Genomic DNA, 20002 nt, shown 5'->3' with positions numbered 1-20002 from the left:
CCTCCGCAGCGCAGCGCCCCGAACCGGCCCCCTGGCTCGGTGCCTTTACTGCAGTGCGCCCTCCCAGCCACCCTCCTACCGCGGCCCCGCCCCCGGCCGGCTCGGGGCCAACCGGAGCCCGCCCCGCCCCGCCCTTATTTGCATATGACTGACGTTCCCCCGGGGCGGCCAATGGGGGCGGGCGCGGCGGGGCCTGACCCGCGCGCGGCGGCGGCAGCCAATGGGCTCACGCGCGGGGGGCCGGGCTTGCGCGGAAGGCCGCGGGGGAAGCGGGGAAGGGGCGGGGGGAGGCGCGGCGGGGGGAGGGGAGCGCGTAGTAGTGGCGGGGCGGGGAGGCGGCGGTGGTTCGGCGCGGGGCTCGCTCGGAGCGCACGGACGCACGCACGCTGGTCCGTCTGCTCGCCCGGGGCCGGAGGTCGACCCGGCGCTGAGCCTCGGGCCCGGGGCCCGGAAAGGCGGGGCGGCGGCGCTGGCAGCCGGGGCGCGCGGGGCCAGAGCCGTTACCCGCCGGAGCTGCGAGGGAGGGAGGGAGCGAGCGAGCTAGCGAGCGGGGCAGGGAGGGGGCCGCCCCCGCGCACGCGCGCCGCGCCCCGCCCCGCCTGCCCCGCCCGCCGGACTCCGCGAGGGAGGAGGGAGAGGGAGGGGGCGGCGCCGATGGTCCCCGTGCCGCGCGCCCCGTGACGGCCCCCGCGCGCGCCGGGGGGCGGGGCGGGGCCGGTGCGCGCTGACCTCCCCCGCCCCCTCGGCGGCGGGAGGCAAGCGGGCGCTGTGCGCAGGCGCGCCCGGCGGAGACCCCCGTGTGGGGCGGCCGGAGGGGGGCGGCGGGGGGGGGGGCATGCGGCGTGGCCTCCCGCTCCCCCCGGGCCCAAGCGGCGACGGCCGAGGAACGGGCTACGGGTGGAGCGGCGTCGGCCGCTGAGGAGGTGCGAGCCCCTGCCTGGCCCCCCCTGCGCCGGACCATGTATTCGGCCCACAGGCCCCTGATGCCCGCGTCCAGCGCGGCCTCCCGTGGCCTCGGCATGTTCGGTCAGTAGCGCCTGGGCCCTGGGACTGCAGGGGTCAAGGTGTCGGGGTGCTAAGTGCGGAGTAACGGTGATGGGGGCATAGTACGGGAGAGAACAGTAGAGGCAGAGTAAAGGGATGACGAGGAAAGTTATAGAGCTCGGCTGGGCCGAGTGGTTAGTGACGGCAGGTGGGAGTGTAGCGGAATGGGGCGTACCTGGGGACAGCTGTGATGCTGAAGTGATGGGATGGCACGGGTTTGCTATAATAGAAAGGTGAGGGGTGCAGAGTAACCGGCTCTGGAGCATCGGATAGAATAGGAACAGCACGAGAACTGCTGGTCCTAGGGGAGGAGGCTTGGATTGGGTAGTGGGGCTAAGGACAGGTCTCAGGAAGCGAGGGAGGCACTGTTTGCTGAGATCAGAGTGACGGGCTGCAGTGTGTGTGGTGTACTTTGCAGAGAGCGAAGACACCTAAGAACCTGGAGGGTTGTGCACTGGGAAGGGGTTCAGGAGGGAGCAGGACCGTAGGACTGTCCTCCATTGTCTGCTGGGTCCCTTTTCCCCACCCCCTAGAAAAAAGGAGGCCCTGATGGGAAAGATCTTTGCAAAGAGAGGAACAGGTCTTAAGTTCCTGGAGGCTTTTATATGGGGTTGGGGGGCCCAATGGGTTTTTGAGCCCCCAGAACCCGAGGGTTAAGGGATAGGGTCATTGTAGAGTCTAGGGTGCTTTCCAGTGCTGTCTTCGTGATTCTAGTCCCTTGTTTCCTCAGGTCTACTTTTTCCTTTGTCAGCCCCTCACAGAATCAGGTCTTGAGGCCAGTGCCTTGCACAGAGCTACCCCCGTCCAGGCTTCTGTAGGCATGGGGAGGTCACCTCAGGTCAGGTTGATCTGGATCAAGGGGAGGCCTGGAATGATGGAGAGCAGGGCTAGGGCGGTTCCCTCCTCCCTTCTTCGTCTTCCCCGAGTAGGGGCCTCTCTCCTCTGCTGGTTCCACTTCCCCCAGGGAGCCAGGCAGTTCTAGGGGAAGCCCACTCATATCCTAGGCCCGCCCCAAAAGTCCAGCCAGGGGTGGGTCCCAGCCCAGGGCTTGCTCTTCCACCACCCACCTCTTGGGGCTGACCCCTGGGACCAGCCTCCTGGCAAGGAAGCATCTTCCTGTGCATGTCCTCAAGGAAACACCTGGCACTTGTGCCCGCTCTGGTTAGAGACTTGTAACAATTCTCTCCTGTGGCCCATTGTCCACGTTTTTTCTTCCAAGGAGTTTACCACACCCTCCCTTGTTTTGGGAAAAGAGGGCTGGACACTGGACTACAGATAAGCTGAGGGGCTGATGGGGAGGGAGGCTGGGAGGCCGATTTGTGGATGGTGCATTCTCTTTGTGGGGTGGAAAGGGGAGAGCTGCTGGAGCCACCTGTGCCCAGCCAGGAAGGCCAGGTCTGGCACTCTGTGTTTGTGGTGGGGGAGGAAGGCAAGGAGAGGGACCGCTCCCACACCACAGTTGTAAGAGCGCCCACAGCCTGTGGGTAGTGGACTGAGAGTTGGAGGGGAGGGGACATGGGGCCATATGCCTCAGGAAAGGGAAAGGGAAAGGGAGTGTGAGACCAAGGTGAAAGGCTGTGTCAGGTGGTGACTGGGCTGCTGGGAATGTGGCATGACGGGGATGGGGGGTCCCAGGCCATAGAGGTCTGGGGCCTTGGGAGTGTGGGATGGCAGCCGAGCATGACCTGGTTTGTGGCAGGAGCAAATCGTTCCTCTGGCCTGGTCCCTGGTGGCAGGGCTGGTAGAGATTGGTGGGGGGAGGAGTGGGGCGTGAGTACTATTTCCCTTCCCCGCTTCTGTTTTCTTTTTTATAAATCTAGAAACCTTTCAGGGAGGAGTTTTTCCTGAGTGACGTTGCATGGACGAGTCCAAGAGGCTCTGGTGTGGGGTGGGGGTAGACAAAGGGGTGGGGCCACCTCATCTAGGGTGGGGAAGAGCTTAAGTTGGGGCTGGGGCCAGGCTCTCCTGCTGCACAGCTCACCTGGCTTCTTTCCACAGTGTGGACGAATGTGGAACCTCGCTCTGTGGCCGTGTTCCCCTGGCACTCCTTAGTCCCCTTCTTGGCACCCAGCCAGCCTGACCCCTCCGTGCAGCCGAGTGAGGCCCAGCAACCTGCCAGCCACCCAGTGGCCTCCAACCAGAGCAAAGGTGAGGGCTGGGGAGCCTGGAGACAGGCATGGGCATGGGGTCCAGGTGGCCCAGGAGCCCTCTGATCTACCTCTCTGTCCCCAGAACCTGCTGAATCGGCAGCTGTTGCTCATGAGCGGCCACCAGGTGGGACAGGGAGTGCTGACCCTGGGCGGCCCCCTGGAGCCACATGCCCTGAGAGCCCAGGGCCCGGACCCCCACATCCTTTGGGGGTGGTGGAACCTGGTAAGGGTCTGCCTCCCACCACAGAAGAGGAGGCTCCCGGCCCCCCAGGAGAGTCCCGGCTGGACAGTGAGACAGAGAGTGACCATGATGATGCGTGAGTTCCCTGAGGCCTGGGACTTGGGGGTGGGTTGGCCAGAGACATGGCCCTCACTGTCCCTGCTGCCCTGCTGCAGCTTCCTCTCCATCATGTCTCCTGAGATCCAGTTGCCTCTTCCGCCCGGAAAACGTCGGACCCAGTCCCTCAGTGCCCTACCCAAGGAACGAGACTCATCTTCTGAGAAGGATGGACGCAGCCCCAACAAGGTGCTTCATCCCTACCTGTCTCCTGCTCACCCTGTGGCCACCCACACCTGGTCCTAACTGTCCCGCCCTGGGCTGTGTTTAATGCAGCGAGAGAAAGACCACATCCGGCGGCCCATGAATGCCTTCATGATCTTCAGCAAGCGGCACCGGGCCCTGGTCCACCAGCGTCATCCCAACCAGGACAACCGGACTGTCAGCAAGATCCTGGGCGAGTGGTGGTATGCCCTGGGGCCCAAGGAGAAGCAGAAGTACCACGACCTGGCCTTTCAGGTAACGCTGCCGTCTCTTGGCTCCTCCCAGCTTCTTCTGGTGGGGTGGGTGAGTGAAGGGTCGCCCTGCCCTCTCCTGCTAGGTGAAGGAGGCCCACTTCAAGGCCCACCCAGATTGGAAGTGGTGCAACAAGGACCGAAAGAAGTCCAGCTCGGAGGCCAAGCCCACGAGCCTGGGGCTGGCAGGAGGGCACAAGGAGACGCGGGAGCGAAGCATGTCGGAGACGGGCACTGCCGCTGCCCCTGGGGGTTAGTCAGCCCCTTGGGTCTCTCACCCTGCCCACCTCCCTCCCTGAGAGCTGCCAGCTACCCCCTTGCTTGCTCATCCCTTGCCCCAGCAGCTCCTCTCTGCTCAGTCGCTTTTATTTGGCGACCCTTACCCATAAAGAAACCAGCAGTTAATTTATGTGAAGGAGCCAGGGAGATCCAGGCAGATAAGATTCCCAAACAGCAGTCTCATTATTAGCTGTTGTTTATTGAGCGTTTAGTATGTGCCAGGCGCCACAGGGAATATAAGCTGTAGTCTGCAAAACCATGTTCTATTTCCAGATGAGGAAACAGGTTCAGAGGGACAAAGTAACTTGCTTAAAGCTTAAGCAAGCGACAGGGCCAGAATGTAAACCCCAGCTTGGCTGGCACCCAACTTCGTAGTTGGAACCACTGCAGCTTCCAAACGCCCCTGATGGGCTGCTTACGCTTACTTATTGAGGGTGTCTGGTGTGTCTGGTGTGCCTGGCAGTGTTCTGGGGCACGTTTTTGGAGTGAGCCCATGGAAATTGCAATTCTACGAGGATAGGTGGATAGTTCCTGTGGAACTGAAGTTCTGTGAGGGTGGGGACGCTAGTTACTTCCTCTCTGAGATGAGGGAGCCGAGGCTCAGACAGGCCAGCAGTTGGCTAGCCAGCACCACATGAACCTCTCTCCAGGCCTCCTTACTTTGAGGAGGGCTGCCCTGCAGGGAATGGGCCTGCTGCAACCCCAGAGGGCAGGAAGCAGCAGGAAGGAGATGCTGGGCTGGTGGTGGTGGGTGGTGTTTTTTTCACCAAGTGGCCCAGAAATTCCAACCTGCTTCTGCCCAGTATCTAGAAATATCTGTGGGTTGTTGGGCCTTGGTGCTGGTGAGAGGCTTCCTGACTGTCATAGTGCCCCCCTCCACTTTACAGTGTCCTCTGAGCTTCTGTCTGTCGCGGCCCAGACACTCCTGAGCTCGGACCCCAAGGCTCCAGGGAGTAGCTCCTGTGGGGCGGAACGGCTGCACACAGTTGGGGGACCTGGCTCAGCCCGGCCCCGAGCCTTCTCCCACAGTGGAGTACACAGCCTGGACGGTGGAGAAGTAGACAGTCAGGCACTACAGGAACTGACGCAGGTCTGGGGTGCAGGCGCCCTGGGGGGCGTGCAGGGAGGCTGTCCAAGGCAGCAGCCCAGCTGAACCTTTCCTTCTGCCTGCCTGCAGATGGTGTCTGGCCCTGCATCGTACTCTGGTCCAAAGCCTTCTACCCAGTATGGAGCTCCAGGCCCCTTTGCAGCCCCCGGTGAGGGAGGTGCCTTGGCAGCCACTGGACGGCCCCCACTGCTGCCCACTCGAGCTTCTCGTTCCCAGCGTGCGGCCAGTGAGGACATGACGAGTGATGAGGAGCGCATGGTCATCTGTGAGGAGGAAGGGGATGATGACGTCATCGGTGAGCATTGCAGGGCCCAGAATCTTGCCCAGGACCCAGCAGGCCAAGACTCAGAGGGTGGGCAGAACTTGGATCCAGGCCCCTAGGCCCCTTTCGTTTCTTTTCTACTTGGTTTATGGTTGCGTGTGGCCAGTTCGGACCCTTCTGAGTAAACCCAGCTCTGCCCTCAGGAAGCCCCCAGCCCTGCAGGAAACCTGGAGGACATGGGCATAACCAGATCTTTAGGTGCAGTGTTAGGGGCTCTTTCCTGTGGGCTCATAGGCTCCTGTGCTGAGCACATGGGCACAGCCCTGGACTGAGGAGTAGCCTTTCTGGACAGCAGTCCCTGCCTGCTTGGGGCAGAGCTGAGATCGAGGCTCCAGACTGGCCTCCTGGGTTCCCTTACCTTTAGTCCCCTGCCCATTCTGTTCCCTCCATTCTCCCAGCTGATGATGGCTTCGGCACCACTGACATTGATCTCAAGTGTAAGGAGCAGGTGACCGACAGCGAGAGTGGGGACAGCTCTGGGGAGGACCCAGAAGGCAACAAGGTGAGGACTTGGGTCACGGTGCTGTCCCATCACACTCCCTCCTAGGCCACGGGAAAGTCTGTTCCTCCCAGGTATTTGAGAGAGGGGGACATTAAGGTCCAGAGAGGGCAAGCTGCTTGCCCCATGGGGAGTTGGGTCATAGCCAGGATGAATTGCGGCCTACAGCTGGCAGGAGTGCAGCTCTAGGCTGGCCTGCTGACAGGCTGGATGGACATAGCTAGGGGGCTGCTGTCTAGGTGCTGGCATGTCCTGACCTGGAGTGTCTTTTCCTTCGCTCAGGGCTTTGGTCGGAAGGTGTTTTCACCTGTGATCCGTTCCTCCTTTACCCATTGCCGCCCCTCGCTGGACCCTGAGCCCCCAGGGCCCCCGGATCCTCCTGCAGCTTTTGGCAAAGGCTATGGTTCTACCCCGTCTTCCTCCTCTGCGTCCTCGCCCGCTTCTTCCTCAGCTTCGGCAGCCACCTCCTTCACATTGGGCTCAGGAACCTTCAAGGCCCAGGAGTCTGGTCAGGGCAGCACAGCAGGTCCCCTGCGGCCCCCGCCCCCTGGGGCTGCGGGCCCAGGGACACCTTCCAAGGCGACCCGGTTCCTCCCAACGGATCCTGTCACCTACCGGCGCAAGAGACCTGAAAGTGTGGGTGGCCTGGAGCCACCAGGCCCCTCTGTCATCGCAGCCCCTCCCAGCGGAGGAGGAAGCATCCTGCAGACACTGGTGCTGCCCCCAAACAAGGAGGAGCAAGAGGGTGGCGGAGCCAGAGTGCCCTCTGCCCCCGCCCCATCACTGGCCTACGGGGCCCCAGCAGCTCCCCTGTCCCGTCCTGCCGCCACCATGGTCACCAACGTGGTGCGGCCTGTCAGCAGCACTCCTGTGCCCATCGCCTCTAAGCCTTTCCCCACCTCTGGCCGGGCTGAGGCATCTCCAAATGACACAGCAGGTGCCAGGACTGAAATGGGCACTGGGTCTCGGGTGCCTGGGGGCTCCCCGCTGGGTGTCAGCTTAGTGTATTCGGACAAGAAGTCGGCAGCAGCCACCTCACCAGCCCCACATTTGGTGGCTGGACCCCTGTTGGGCACTGTGGGGAAGGCGCCTGCCACTGTCACAAACCTACTGGTGGGCACCCCGGGGTATGGGGCCCCTGTGCCCCCTGCTGTCCAGTTCATTGCCCAGGGGGCCCCTGGCGGTGGGACCACTGCAGGCTCAGGAGCAGGTGCTGGGAGTGGCCCCAATGGGCCAGTACCCCTGGGCATTCTGCAACCAGGTGCCCTGAGCAAGGCTGGGGGAATCACCCAGGTGCAGTACATCCTGCCCACGATGCCACAGCAGCTTCAGGTGGCACCTGCCCCAGCACCAGCCCCTGGGACCAAGGCAGCAGCTCCCAGCGGCCCTGCACCCACCACCAGCATCCGTTTCACCCTCCCACCGGGCACTTCCACCAACGGCAAAGTCCTGGCTGCCACTGCACCCACTCCTGGCATCCCCATCCTGCAGTCGGTACCCTCCGCCCCACCCCCGAAAGGTGAGACCTGGGCCGGGCAGCACTAGGAGAGGGGCCATAGTCTCATTTGGTTCCCTTGTAATCTTTTCCTTTCTTGCCTCTTAATTTCCAGCCCAGTCAGTTTCTCCAGTGCAGGCACCGCCCCCAGGTGGCTCAGCCCAGCTGCTTCCCGGGAAGGTCCTAGTGCCCCTGGCCGCCCCTAGCATGTCAGTTCGGGGTGGAGGGGCCGGCCAGCCGCTGCCCCTGGTGAGCCCGCCCTTCTCAGTACCTGTGCAGAATGGCGCCCAGCCACCCAGCAAGGTGAGGCCCTGCCACTTTCTCTGCCTTCTGTTGGGTGTTAGTCCCTGTACCCCACCATTTCTTTGTCTTGTCTTTCTTTTATTCTTTTGTGTCTGTTTCTGGTTTTCTGTTTTGTCATCGTCTATGATGTCTCTGTGCATCCCAACTCTCGAGTCCTCAGTGTCTGTACCCTACTCCTCTGTGTCCTCATCTCTCACTGTCATCTTGCCCATCCTGTTTTTATCCCAAGTTCTGTGTTCCCTGCTTTTGCTTAGAGCCCCCCTTTAGGTCTTGGTCCTCCCCTCCCCAGTCTGGGGCCACAGCTCACTCTGGCACATGGGTGCCCTTCCCCACAGATCATCCAGCTGACCCCGGTGCCTGTGAGCACACCCAGCGGCCTGGTGCCGCCCCTGAGCCCAGCCACACTCCCTGGACCCACCTCACAGCCCCAGAAGGTCCTGCTGCCCTCTTCCACCAGGTAATTGCAGCTGACCCCACATTCAAAGGCTAAGGAAGGGGTGAGACGGGGCTGGCTTACCTCACTCCTCCCCATTTCCTCTCCCTGTGGCAGAATCACCTATGTGCAGTCAGCGGGCGGGCATGCGCTGCCCTTGGGTACCAGCCCTGCGTCCAGCCAGGCTGGAACAGTCACCTCGTATGGGCCCACGAGCTCTGTAGCTCTAGGCTTCACCTCGTTGGGGCCCAGCGGCCCCGCCTTCGTGCAGCCCCTGCTCTCAGGTGAGGGGCGGCGTGGCAGGCAGTGCTGGGGACCCAGGGTGGGGCTGAGGCAGTCTGGGCCCTAACTTGGTCCCCTGCTTCTCCTTCTCTGTCTCTGAGCAGGCCAAGCCCCACTGCTGGCTCCTGGTCAGGTGGGCGTGTCGCCTGTGCCCAGTCCCCAGCTGCCACCTGCCTGTGCAGCCCCTGGAGGTCCTGTCATCACGGCGTTTTACTCTGGCAGCCCTGTACCCACCTCCTCAGCACCCCTGGCCCAGCCATCCCAGGCCCCCCCAAGCCTGGTCTACACTGTGGCCACCAGCACAACTCCACCTGCAGCCACCATTCTGCCCAAGGGGCCGCCGGCCCCTGCCACTGCCACCCCGGCCCCAACTAGCCCTTTCCCGAGTGCCACAGGTAGGTGTCAGATCAACTCACAGCAGGGTGAGTTGGGGGTCCCAGCAGATGGGCTCTAGTTGGGTCTGGCTCAGCAAACGCTTTTCTCCCCACTAGCAGGTTCCATGACCTACAGCTTAGTGGCCCCCAAGGCCCAGCGGCCCAGCCCAAAGGCCCCCCAGAAAGTGAAGGCGGCCATTGCCAGCATTCCTGTGGGGTCCTTTGAGGCAGGTGCCTCTGGCCGGCCTGGCCCTGCACCCCGGCAGCCTCTGGAGCCTGGCCCAGTCCGAGAGCCAACTGCCCCAGAGTCTGAGCTTGAGGGGCAGCCCACACCACCAGCCCCTCCACCTCCGCCAGAGACCTGGACTCCCACGGCCCGGAGCAGCCCCCCACCGCCCCTGCCTGGTGAGGAGCGGACCTGCGCCAAGGGTCCTGAAACCATGGTGAGCACCTGCAGGCTGTGGGGTCCCCACTGGCACTCAGCTGTACCCCTCCATGGGTGTCTTTGGTTTTCTGTCCTGCTCCTCTTCTCTCCATGCCTATGTGTTTCTCAGGTTAAAGGGTTCCCTCTGTCCCTTCTACCTGCCTGTATTGGCTCCCCTCTGATCTGAGGCCCTGTCTTGGCCTTCCTGAGGCTGTGTGACTGGGCCTTCTTGAGGGGTCTGCCGGTCAGTTTCAGATTCAACTCTTTGTTTCTGGCCTTTGCCCCAGAGTCTGAGCCCTGTGTTCTCCATCTCCCTACCCATCTCCACGCCAGGCCAGCAAATTCCCCAGCTCATCTTCAGATTGGCGCGTCCCTGGACAGGGCCTGGAGAGTCGTGGGGAGCCTCCCACCCCTCCCAGCCCAGCTCCAGCTCCAGCCGTAGCTCCTGGTGGCAGCAGCGAGGGCAGTAGTGGGCGGGCGGCCGGGGACACCCCCGAGCGCAAGGAGGCAGCTAGTGCTGGCAAGAAGGTGAAGGTGCGGCCCCCGCCCCTGAAGAAGACCTTTGACTCTGTGGACAAGTGAGCCTGGGCTGGGGCCTTGGTGAGGTGTGTGGGGTGGTGGGAGTGGGAGCACCTGCAGGCTGAGGCGGGGGAGGTGACCCTGCTGGCCCTCCAGCAGGGTCCTGTCAGAAGTGGACTTTGAAGAGCGCTTTGCAGAGCTGCCTGAGTTTCGGCCTGAGGAGGTGCTGCCCTCCCCTACCCTGCAGTCTCTGGCCACCTCACCCCGGGCCATCCTGGGCTCTTACCGCAAGAAGAGGAAGAATTCCACGGGTAGGCGAGCGTTCAGCATCCAGGGTCCGTAGGTGGAGGGCAGACTGGGGCCACCTGCGCTGAGCCTGCTTCTGTTTGGCCAGACCTGGATTCAGCACCCGAGGACCCCACCTCACCCAAGCGCAAGATGAGGAGACGCTCCAGCTGCAGCTCGGAGCCCAACACCCCCAAGAGTGCCAAGTGCGAGGGGGACATCTTCACCTTTGACCGTACAGGTGCCGTGGTGGGCAGAGCTGTGGGGTGCCCGGAGCCTACAAGAGGAGTGGGTCTCTGGGAGGTAGTTAGAGGGAGAGGTGGGGTGGGTGTCAGAGGCAGGACAGCAGGTCAGGGTTCTGGAGTCTGGCAGGCCCCCGAGTTGCCCTGTGACTGTGGGCGGAACCCCTCTCTCCTCTGTGAAATAGAATGCAGTGAGGGCTCAGGTGGGTACTCAGACGGTGGCAAGACTGCTGTAGCCTTGCCATGCTGCCTGTGCCTGCGCAGGTACAGAAGCTGAGGACGTGCTGGGGGAGCTGGAGTATGAGAAGGTGCCATACTCTTCCTTGCGGCGCACCCTGGACCAGCGCCGGGCCCTGGTCATGCAGCTCTTCCAGGACCATGGCTTCTTCCCATCAGGTGAGCATGTCTTAGAGTCTTGAGGTCACTCGGGTCGGACCTGTCTGCACATCTCACCCTGCGCTCCCCATCGTTTTTCTGCCTCCAGCCCAGGCCACAGCCGCCTTCCAAGCCCGCTATGCAGACATCTTCCCCTCCAAGGTTTGTCTGCAGTTGAAGATCCGTGAGGTACGCCAGAAGATCATGCAGGCAGCCACTCCCACGGAGCAGCCCCCTGGAGCTGAGGCCCCCCTCCCTGGACCGCCCCCCACTGGCACCGCTGCTGCCCCTGCCCCCACTCCCAGCCCCGCTGGGGGCCCTGACCCCACCTCGCCCAGCTCGGACTCTGGCACGGCCCAGGCTGCCCCACCACTGCCTCCGCCACCAGAGTCAGGGCCTGGCCAGCCTGGCTGGGAGGGGGCTCCACAGCCCTCCCCCCCACCCCCAGGTCCCTCCACAGCTGCCACAGGCAGGTGAGAGACCCCTGAGAGGATCCCAGGACTCACAGTACCCCCTCAGGACATGGACAGTATGTGGGGGCAGGAAAGGGGGGCAGGATGGTTATCTCCTCCCAAGTAAAGCCATTTCGTCCTCTCCGGTTTGGGGCGGAATGAGGCCTGCTCCTCTTGTATATACCCCCTTCCTCCGCAGCTCCCTCCCGATGCTGGGGGGCAGCTGAGGGGGCCGCAGGGGCAGTCTCCCTCCTCTGAGCCCCTGTACATAACCTGGAGTGTGTGACCTTCAGAGCTTTTCACTTTATGCAAAATGGCTCCTGTGAGGGCTGCAAGCTGGAAGGTGGTGCAGGCCTTGGGCCACAGGGAGGCGCCTGTGGAATGGGGGGAGTTCACGCACCCCTTTTTTCCCCAGAGGGGCTGGACTCAGGTTAGTTTGGGGGTGGGGGCTCCTGCACTTTGCCACAGGCACGGGGAGGGTTTTCTCCTCACCCCCTCTGCCCTCCCAACTTGGGTTGTACTTTCTAAGAAGGTGATTCCCCCTGCCTTTGCCCCCTTTCCCAGAACAAAACATGTTGATCATGTGCAATATTTCTTACTGTGCCGAGAAGCCGCGATGAGCGAGATTAAAGCTGTTTAACACACCTGTGTGGCTTTGGGCTCTTAACAGGGAGGTTGTACTGGCCCTGTCCTCAGTTGTCATGGAGCTGTAGACTTTCCATGAGGTCTGGGGAGTAATTCCAGGACCACTGCCTCCAACATCAGAGGGACCCCACGGGCCAGGTCCCTGACTTGTGGACCAGGCAGCCCCTCTTCCAGTTTAGGAGCCCGTGTGCTCAGGGAGCCTCAATGCTTTTGGGCCCTGTTCTCAGCCATTGGACTGCATGAGCTTGGGAAGGCCTGAGGCAAGATGCCACCAGATCATTTACCCTCACTGTCTCTGGTGTCATTTGTATTCAGGAAACAGGCCCCAAAAGGTCCCAGTCCAGAGGTGGCAGTGGGTAAGAGGAGACAAGGGTCTTCCACGTGACCCCTGCTGCCCCCATGTGGCCTGGGTCAGCACTGCAATGGCTTGAAGCAGCCTCCCCTGGGTGACACCCCTCCCACTCAGCATGTGGACACTGCCCACCTGAGGTGACAGATACCCACACTGTGTGGAAGGATGACAACTAAGGGTGAGAAGGTCAGGATACCTCTGCAGAAGTGGCATCAAAGCTACACCTGGAGCACCAGGAATTTCCAGTTGGGGCAACAGTATATGCAGAGATGGAGGAGGGGCAGGGTAGGGTGGGCTTCACTGTACTGGGTCACTATGCTCTCAGAATTCTTGCTTGACCTTGGTCCTGTAGGGTAATGCTGGCAAGCTGGTCTTACCTAGGGTTGACAGGTAGCACCTGCCTGAAACATTCTATTGTAATAGTGAAAACTAACCTAACCACAAGAACAGTGTCTTGGATGTATCAGTGACGCCTGCACTGGGCAGAAATAGAACCACAGCCAGGCATAGTGGCTCATGTCTGTAATCTTAGCATGCTGGGAGGCCGAGGCAGGTGGATTGCTTCAGCTCAGGAGTCAGACCAGCTTGGGCAACAGGGCAAAATGCCATCTCTCCAAAGAAATACAACTAGCTGGATGCAGTGGCCCACACCTGTAGTCCCAGGTATTCAGGGGGCTGAGGTGGGTGGATCGCTTGAGCCTAGGAGGTTGAGGCTGCAGTGGGCCGTGGTCTCACCACTGTACTCCAGCCTGGGTGACAGAGACCCTGTCTTAAAAAACACCACCTTGTGGTATTGCAGGGTCACGGATCAGGGTAAGGACTGGTGGTGGTACCCAGACAGGCTTGACCATAAAGCAGGAAACGGCAGACAGAGGAAGGAGAGTTTAATGTGGGAAGGCAGCAGGATGCTTAGGCTGTGGGCTCTGGCAGGGGAGCACCTTGGCCCTGGTCTTGGGCCAGCAGACGCAGAAGCAGGGAGTGCAGGGTCCGGCAGACAGGTGTGTAGCCCAGGCGGCTGAGATGCAGGTAATCATACATGTCATGGTGGCTGATGGTACCATCTGAGTGCACAAAGCCAGGGTCGGCATCTAAGAAGTGGGCCCGAGGGTGGCCAGCCAGTGCTGCCCGTACCAGCTCATTCACCCGTCGGTTCTTGTCCCGAAGTGGGTTGGGATGCTGGCCTCGTGGAAGCAGGCCCTGAGCAGGAACACCAGGAGTAGTAGTAAGGAAATGAGCATTTGGGTATCCCGTTTTCTATGCCAACCTGTCCTCTACCCCCAACCATGAAGTTTCCAGCTGCAGCAAACACTAGGAATAGGCAAGTGGGTAGGGTGGAAGGGTAGTTCCTAAATATCATATCCTAGCCCCAATTCAGCAAGAGACTTCTAGGTTTAGCCTCTTTCCAGGTATCACTTAGAAAAACGTTGACACTGGCCAGGTACAGTGGCTTCCACCTGTAATCCCAGCATGATGGGAGGCAGGGCTGGATGGATCACTTGAGCCCAGGAGTTCTAGACCAACCTGGGCAACATGGTGAAATCCCATCCGTAACAAAAATATACAAAAATTAGCTAGACATGATATCGTGTACCTGTAGTCATAGCTACTTGGAAGGGTACGGCTTACGGCTCACCACACTTGAGCCTTGGAAGCAGAGGTTGTAATGAGCTGAGATCATGCCACTGCACTCCAGCCTGGGTAACAGAGCCAGATCCTGTCTCAAATAAATAAATAGGCCAGGTGCAGTGGCTCATGCCTATAATCCCAGCACTTTGAGAGGCTGAGGCAGGTGGATCACATGAGGTCAGGAGTTTGAGACCAGCCTGGCCAACATGGTAAACTCCCATCTCTACTAAAACTACAAAGATTAGCCGGGCATGGTGGAGCGTGCCTGCAGTCCCCGCTACTCAGGAGGCTGGGGCAGGAGAATCACTTGAATCCAGGAGGAGGCGGTTACAGTGAGCCAAGATCACACTACTACACTCTCATCTGGGCAACAGAGCCAGACTGTCTCACAAAAATAAAAAAAAAACATCAACATCATGGCTCATGGCAAGGGGTCAATCCCCTCTTTCAGAAGAGGAAGTGTCCTAGCTACCTATAAGTGATGGAGCCTAGATTTACCAAAGAATGCCTGACAACTTTTGACATACTCAAAGAGGTTTTTGGAGGATTTTTCTTTGTTTTCTGATGAGACAGGGTCTCACTCTGTCACCCAGGCTGGAGTGCGGTGGCATAATCACAGTTCACCGTAACACTGAATTCCTGGGCTCAAGTATGATCCTCCCCCCTCATCCTCCCAAGTATCTGGGATTACAGGTTTTTCGAACCATCATGCCCAGCTAATTTTTTTTTTTTTTTTGAGACACTTTCGCTCTTGTTGTCCAGGCTGGAGTGCAATGATCTTGGCTCACTGCAACCTCCGCCTCCCGGGTTCAAGTGATTCTCCTGCCTCAGCCACCCAAGGAGCTGGGATTACAGGCATGCGCCACCATACCTGGCTTATTTTGTATCTTTAGTAGAGACAGGGTTTTTCCATGTTGGCCAGGTTGATCTCGAACTCCCGACCTCAGGTGATCTGACCGCCTTGGCATCCCAAAGTGTTGTGATTACAGGCGCCTGCCACCACGCCTGGCTAATTTTTGTATTTTCAGTAGAGACGGGGTTTCAACATCTTGGCCAGACTAGTCTTGAACTCCTGACCTCATAATCCACCCGCTTCGGCCTCCCAAAGTGCTGGGATTACAGGCTTGAGCCACCATGCCTGGCCTGCCCAGCTAATTTTTAACTATTTTTAGTAGAGACACTGTCTTGCTGTATCCCAGGCTGGTCCTGAACTCCTGGGCTCAAGCAATCCTTCCACCTTAGCCTCTCAAAGTGCTGGGAGTATAGGCGTGAGCCACCATGCCCAACCATTTTTGGGTTTGTCTTTTTTTTGAGATGGAGTCTCTCTCTGTTGCCCAGGCTGGAGTGCAGTGGCGTGACCTCTGCCTCCTATGTTCAAGCAATTCTCCTGCCTTAGCCTCCCGAGTAGCCGGGATTTCAGGCGAGTGCCAGCATGCCCAACTAATCTTTCTTTTTTTTGAGATGGAGTCTGGCTCTGTCGCCAAGCTGGGGCACACTGGCGTGATCTTGGCTCATTGCAATCTCTGCCTCCCAAATTCAAGCAATTCTCCTGCTTCAGCCTTTAGAGTAGCTGGGACTACAGGCACACAGCATCACACCCAGCTAATCTTTTGTATTTTAGTAGAGAGGAGTTTCACCATGTTGGCCAGGATGGTCTTGATCTTCTGACCTTGTGACCCACCCGCCTTGGCCTCCCAAAGTGCTGGGATCACAGGCATGAGCCACCGTGCCCAACCACTTTTGAGACCCCCAAGGTCTCAAGCCATCCCTGGGCAAAAAAATAGTAACTGGAGCTGGGCATGGCATGCACCTGTAGTACCAGCTACTTGGGAGGCTGAGGCAGAAGAATCGCTTAAACCTGGAACGCAGAGGTTGCAGTGAGCCGAGATTGTGCCACTGCACTCCAGCCTGGAGACAGAGCAAGACTCTGTCTCCAAAAAAAAAAAAAAAGGCTAATTGCTCATTCTCAACCACAGCCACTCTGAAGGGTGTGGCAAGCTCCAACATGAGATTCTGCCGGAAAGCCACTGCTCTATGCTAACTTGCCTAGAACCGTGCCAACTGTGGCTATATCTGAGGGGGTCCCAGACCACTGCCATTCTTCCTTTCCCACCCTCACAGCCGCTCACCAGCACTACGACCCGGGCCTGTGGCTGCCGCTCATTCACCAGCTGCACAATGGCCTTGATGCCACCAGTCACCTGCTCTGCTGTGTGTCCGTGGTTGTTGGTGCCCACCCAGACCACCACAATCTGTGGAAAGAAAGACATGAAGCAGCGGTGAGGGGGCAGGCAAAAGATGTTTTAGAGCCCCACCCAAGCCCCGCTCACCTTGGGCCGGATGTGTTCCAGCTCCCCATTCTCCAGCCGCCACAGTACATGCTGTGTGCTGTCGCCACCGATGCCAAAGTTAAGCGCATGCAGAGGAGAGAATAGCTCCCGCCAGATCTGTGGGTAAGAAGTGGTATGGGCACAGGGGCACTGTCCACACAGACAATAACCCTCTGTCCAAGTGTTAACCAAATGCCATATTGAAGAACCTTACTTCATGGAAGCAGTCTTTTAAAATTTCACCTGGAGCATAGTCCAGCATGGCTGAACCTCACTTTATAGAAATTGATTAAGGCCGGTCAAGGTGGCTCACACCTATAATCCCAGCACTTTGGGAGGCCGAGGCGGGTAGATCACGAGGTAAGGAGATAGAGACCATCCTAACACAGTAAAACCTCGTCTCTACTAAAAATACAAAAAAAATTAGCCTGGTGTGCTGGCACGTGCCTGCGGTCCCAGCTACTCTGGAGGCTGAAGTGCAGTGACGCGATCTTGGCATACTTCAACCTCTGTCTCCCAGGCTCAAGTGATTCTCCTGCCTCAGCCTCCTGAGTAGCTGGGACTATAGTCATGTGCCATTATGCCCAGCTAATTTAGTATTTTTAGTAAAGACGTGGTTTCGCCATGTTGGCCAGGCTGGTCTTGAATTCCTGACCTCAGGTGACCCACCTGCCTTGGCTTTCCAAAGTGTTGGGATTACAGGCGTGAGTGACCACACCTGGCCTAGAGTTGTGCTTGAGCCCAGGAGTTCAAGACCAAACTGGGCAACATGGCAAAACCCCGTCTCTACAAAAATTAGCTGGGTATGTAGAGTTGTGCACCTGTAGTCCCAGCTACTTGGGAAGCTGAGGTGGGAGGATCGCTTTAACCCAGGAGGTAGAGTTTGCAGTGAACAGAGATCATACCACTTCATGCCAGCCTGGGCGACAAGAGTGAAACTCCGTCTCAAAAAATAAATAAATAGGTAACAAAGCAAGAAAACCCTGTCTCAAAAACCAACCAACAAACAAAAAAACAAACCAAGCCCCATAGAAGCAAGACTCACTTTATGAAAATCCAGTCGGCTTGAGTCATGCATCGAACCAATGGCACTGCAGTTGAAACTTATTTTGAGGAAAGCTATTACAGTTGAACATGTTTAGTGTAAAGATATTACTATGATTGAGCCCTCTTTGTGGAGTACCATTAGAATTGACCTTCACTTCCTGTAAAGTGACAATAGCTTTGTGCAATCCCAAGAGGGCTGTGCACTACTTAAAGCAAACAAGAAAGCGCCTCACTTTAGGCAAGACTATGGCAGGAAAGCCTCATTTTAGGTTTTAGTACATTATACACAAATCCAATCTGATAAAACCAAGGCATACATTTCCTTCTCACCAAGACTCTCGGAGCTTCGGGCTACCTCAGGTCAATCTGGGTACCCCCATAATACCTACCCCACCTGGCCTGGGTTCTGGTCCAGAAGTATCAGCATGGGCACAGGGACGGATAGGGCAGGGGGAGAGAGATGGGCCTCACCTCGCACTGGTGCATTAGCTGGACCAAGGAGTCCCCGATGAAGACGACTTCGGGTTCCTTATCTTTGCTGTCAGCGACGAAGCGATGGTGCTGCGGGGGCGCGCTAGAGGGAGTCAGGGGCTCGCACGCTCCAGGGCCCGCCCCGCCCTGCCCATAGGCAGCACCGCCCCAACTGCCCTCAGTTTCCCAATCAGGAACCAGCCGTTCTCTTGAGTGCCCCCACCCCGCGCCCCGGACTCCTCAATATCCCAAGTGGGAACGCTCACCAGGGACATCCAGCGCCCGTCGCCCTGCACGTCCTGCACCGGCGTGGGCTTGCTGGCTGGGTTCTCCTCTCCGCTCATCTTGGCGCCGCAGCTCCTGCAGGATGAGCGGGTGGGGTCGACCCGGGAGTGTTCCGGACCGAGCTGGCTCCGCCACGCCCACTCCTACCCTTCGAGGCAACAAAGGACCGTCCCAACGCTCGCACAACCGCGGAGGACGAAGGCCGATACAGGGCGCCGCCTCCACTCCAGGGACGGAAACCTTCACTTAGGAGGGAGGCGGAATCGGGAACCCTCGCTTCCCCCACGACGGCCGCGCAGTGGGCTAGTCCGGCGTTTCCCGCTCGGGCCGCTGACTCCCGGGCAGCGCACCCGGCACGGGCTGGTGGGAGAGAGAGGCGAGACCATCCGGCTCCCAAAGCGGGGAGAAGGGAGAAACCACCCACCGGTCACGGGGAGGGACGAGCTACCTGAAGAGTTGAGAGTGGGCGGGGAAAACCTAGCCGTCTTTCTAGCAAATGGGAAGATACCATTTGCTGTAGAGAGTGAAACGTGCGGAAGGGACCACCTACTGTTGCCGGGGGAGGGGGCGGGTGGCCCATTCACGTGGTGGGGTGAGGGGAGCGAGTGGACGAGTCCATTCTTGGATCCCTTGAAGGGGTGGCTCGAATGCAGCTAGGAGGGGACGCTCCCATTTTCTACTGGTGCGGGGAACAGAAAGGAAGATGGCAAAATGTGAAAACTCGAGGCTCTGCTCTAAGGAGCCACCCTAAGGCAGCGCTAGGTCTTTATTCAGCCTATCTCCTCGTGGGCTTCCCCTACTCACAACATCGTGTGTGTGTGTGTGTGTGTGTGTGTGTGTGTGTGTGTGTGTGTGTTGAAATCTAAAGTACATATCTTCACATTCAAGACATCACAGGACCCCTACTCAAAACACTGTGTGTGTGTGTGTGCGTGTGCGGCATAAAATATAAACTACGAATCTTTGCATTCAAGACACCATAGGACCTGCTTGGAGGGTAGAAGAAGATGCAGAAGGAGAAAGGAAATTAGAGACGCCTTCAGGGCTCAGGTCCAGTCTGGCGCCCTTCCCGCAGATCATCTTGCAGATCTGCAGCCTCTACTCCCCTCTCTAAACCCACAGGCTGACCGGGTGTGTCTGTGCTCTGAAACCTAGATCCACAGCCAAGGCCATCTGGGGTCACGCCTCTTCCCCTACGCCGCCCCAAATTAATCTCAGACCTCAGTGTCTTCTCAGATCTCCCTCTGGGACCAAGTCGGGGGTCTCTCAGCTAAACGTCCTGGTCATGTTCTTGTAGCCCCACTCCAGGTGGGACCTTGTCACTATTCATTCCTTCCAGGTGGATTGATGCTGAGACATAGAGATGAGCCTTACTCATTGTGTTTATGTTCTGTTTCAATCCACTTTTCTGGGACTGGGACGGGCACACACTGGTTCCACAAGCACTTGCTGAATGAATAGTAAATGAGTGGGTCAGCTCCTGGCCTTGTCCCAGTGTGTTCAGGGAGACAGATCCACACACAGAGGTGTGGGGGTGTCAAAGTTGTGTTTGAGGGAGAGACAGGGACTTCTGGGGAGGAAGAGGAGAAGGACTCTAAGGACTATGGGTTTCCTAGGAGTAGTATCTGAAAGATAATGAAGATTGAACAAGCAGAAAGAAAAGACACAGGTAACCACTTTCTTATTAGGGCCTGGGGAATATCATGGAATAGCTTGATTTTAAAGTCTGAGGAAGGCCGGCGAGGTGGCTCATTCCTGTAATCCCAACACTGGGAGGCCAACACCGGCAGATCACTTGAGGTCAACCAGCCTGGCCAACAGGGCAAAACCCTGTCTCTACTAAAAAAAAAAAAAAAAAAAAAAAAAAA

General features: G+C 58.6%; 2 protein-coding genes across 9 annotated transcripts in view; one reads left to right on the top strand and one right to left on the bottom strand.

Moving 5' to 3' along the window:
• CIC (capicua transcriptional repressor) overlaps positions 1-12022 on the top strand; it is a 28662-nt gene extending 16640 nt beyond the window's left edge. For 2 of the 6 annotated variants that reach the window (XM_032249216.1, XM_032249215.1), the window contains exons 3-21: positions 3043-3192; positions 3277-3511; positions 3591-3720; positions 3808-3990; positions 4073-4238; positions 5153-5355; positions 5443-5668; positions 6094-6197; positions 6477-7713; positions 7805-7992; positions 8328-8449; positions 8543-8709; positions 8809-9102; positions 9199-9524; positions 9839-10083; positions 10181-10335; positions 10419-10550; positions 10816-10947; positions 11036-12022. In XM_032249216.1, coding sequence (XP_032105107.1) covers positions 3043-3192; positions 3277-3511; positions 3591-3720; positions 3808-3990; positions 4073-4238; positions 5153-5355; positions 5443-5668; positions 6094-6197; positions 6477-7713; positions 7805-7992; positions 8328-8449; positions 8543-8709; positions 8809-9102; positions 9199-9524; positions 9839-10083; positions 10181-10335; positions 10419-10550; positions 10816-10947; positions 11036-11403 — 4763 coding nt within the window. In that variant the 3' untranslated portion in view covers positions 11404-12022. Of the gene's footprint in view, positions 1-923; positions 1027-3042; positions 3193-3276; positions 3512-3590; positions 3721-3807; positions 3991-4072; positions 4239-5152; positions 5356-5442; positions 5669-6093; positions 6198-6476; positions 7714-7804; positions 7993-8327; positions 8450-8542; positions 8710-8808; positions 9103-9198; positions 9525-9838; positions 10084-10180; positions 10336-10418; positions 10551-10815; positions 10948-11035 lie in introns of those variants that run through there. The other 4 variants (XM_032249221.1, XM_032249220.1, XM_032249219.1 and 1 more) reach the window with 4 other exon arrangements.
• A 1220-nt stretch (positions 12023-13242) lies between these two features.
• PAFAH1B3 (platelet activating factor acetylhydrolase 1b catalytic subunit 3) lies at positions 13243-18692 on the bottom strand. 3 transcript variants are annotated; one of them, XM_032249313.1, is made up of 6 exons: positions 18583-18692; positions 18116-18494; positions 17850-17939; positions 16332-16448; positions 16131-16253; positions 13243-13572 (listed from the first exon to the last, which is right to left on the bottom strand). In XM_032249313.1, the coding sequence occupies exons 2-6, from the start codon at positions 18191-18193 to the stop codon at positions 13285-13287; spliced, it is 696 nt and encodes a 231-aa protein (XP_032105204.1). In that variant the 5' UTR covers positions 18194-18494; positions 18583-18692; the 3' UTR covers positions 13243-13284. The 3 variants fall into 3 exon arrangements, with proteins under 3 accessions (XP_032105204.1, XP_032105206.1, XP_032105205.1); XM_032249315.1 differs by having other exon boundaries at positions 18116-18209; positions 18583-18691; XM_032249314.1 differs by lacking the exon at positions 18583-18692 and having other exon boundaries at positions 18116-18209; positions 18321-18569.
• Between the last annotated feature and the right edge of the window lie 1310 nt (positions 18693-20002).

This window comes from Sapajus apella, unplaced genomic scaffold (assembly GCF_009761245.1).
Source record: "Sapajus apella isolate SASKATOON/1434 unplaced genomic scaffold, GSC_monkey_1.0 scaffold68, whole genome shotgun sequence".
In the NCBI taxonomy this organism is placed as follows: domain Eukaryota; kingdom Metazoa; phylum Chordata; class Mammalia; order Primates; family Cebidae; genus Sapajus; species Sapajus apella.
This window is presented reverse-complemented; position numbering and strand designations above follow the sequence as displayed.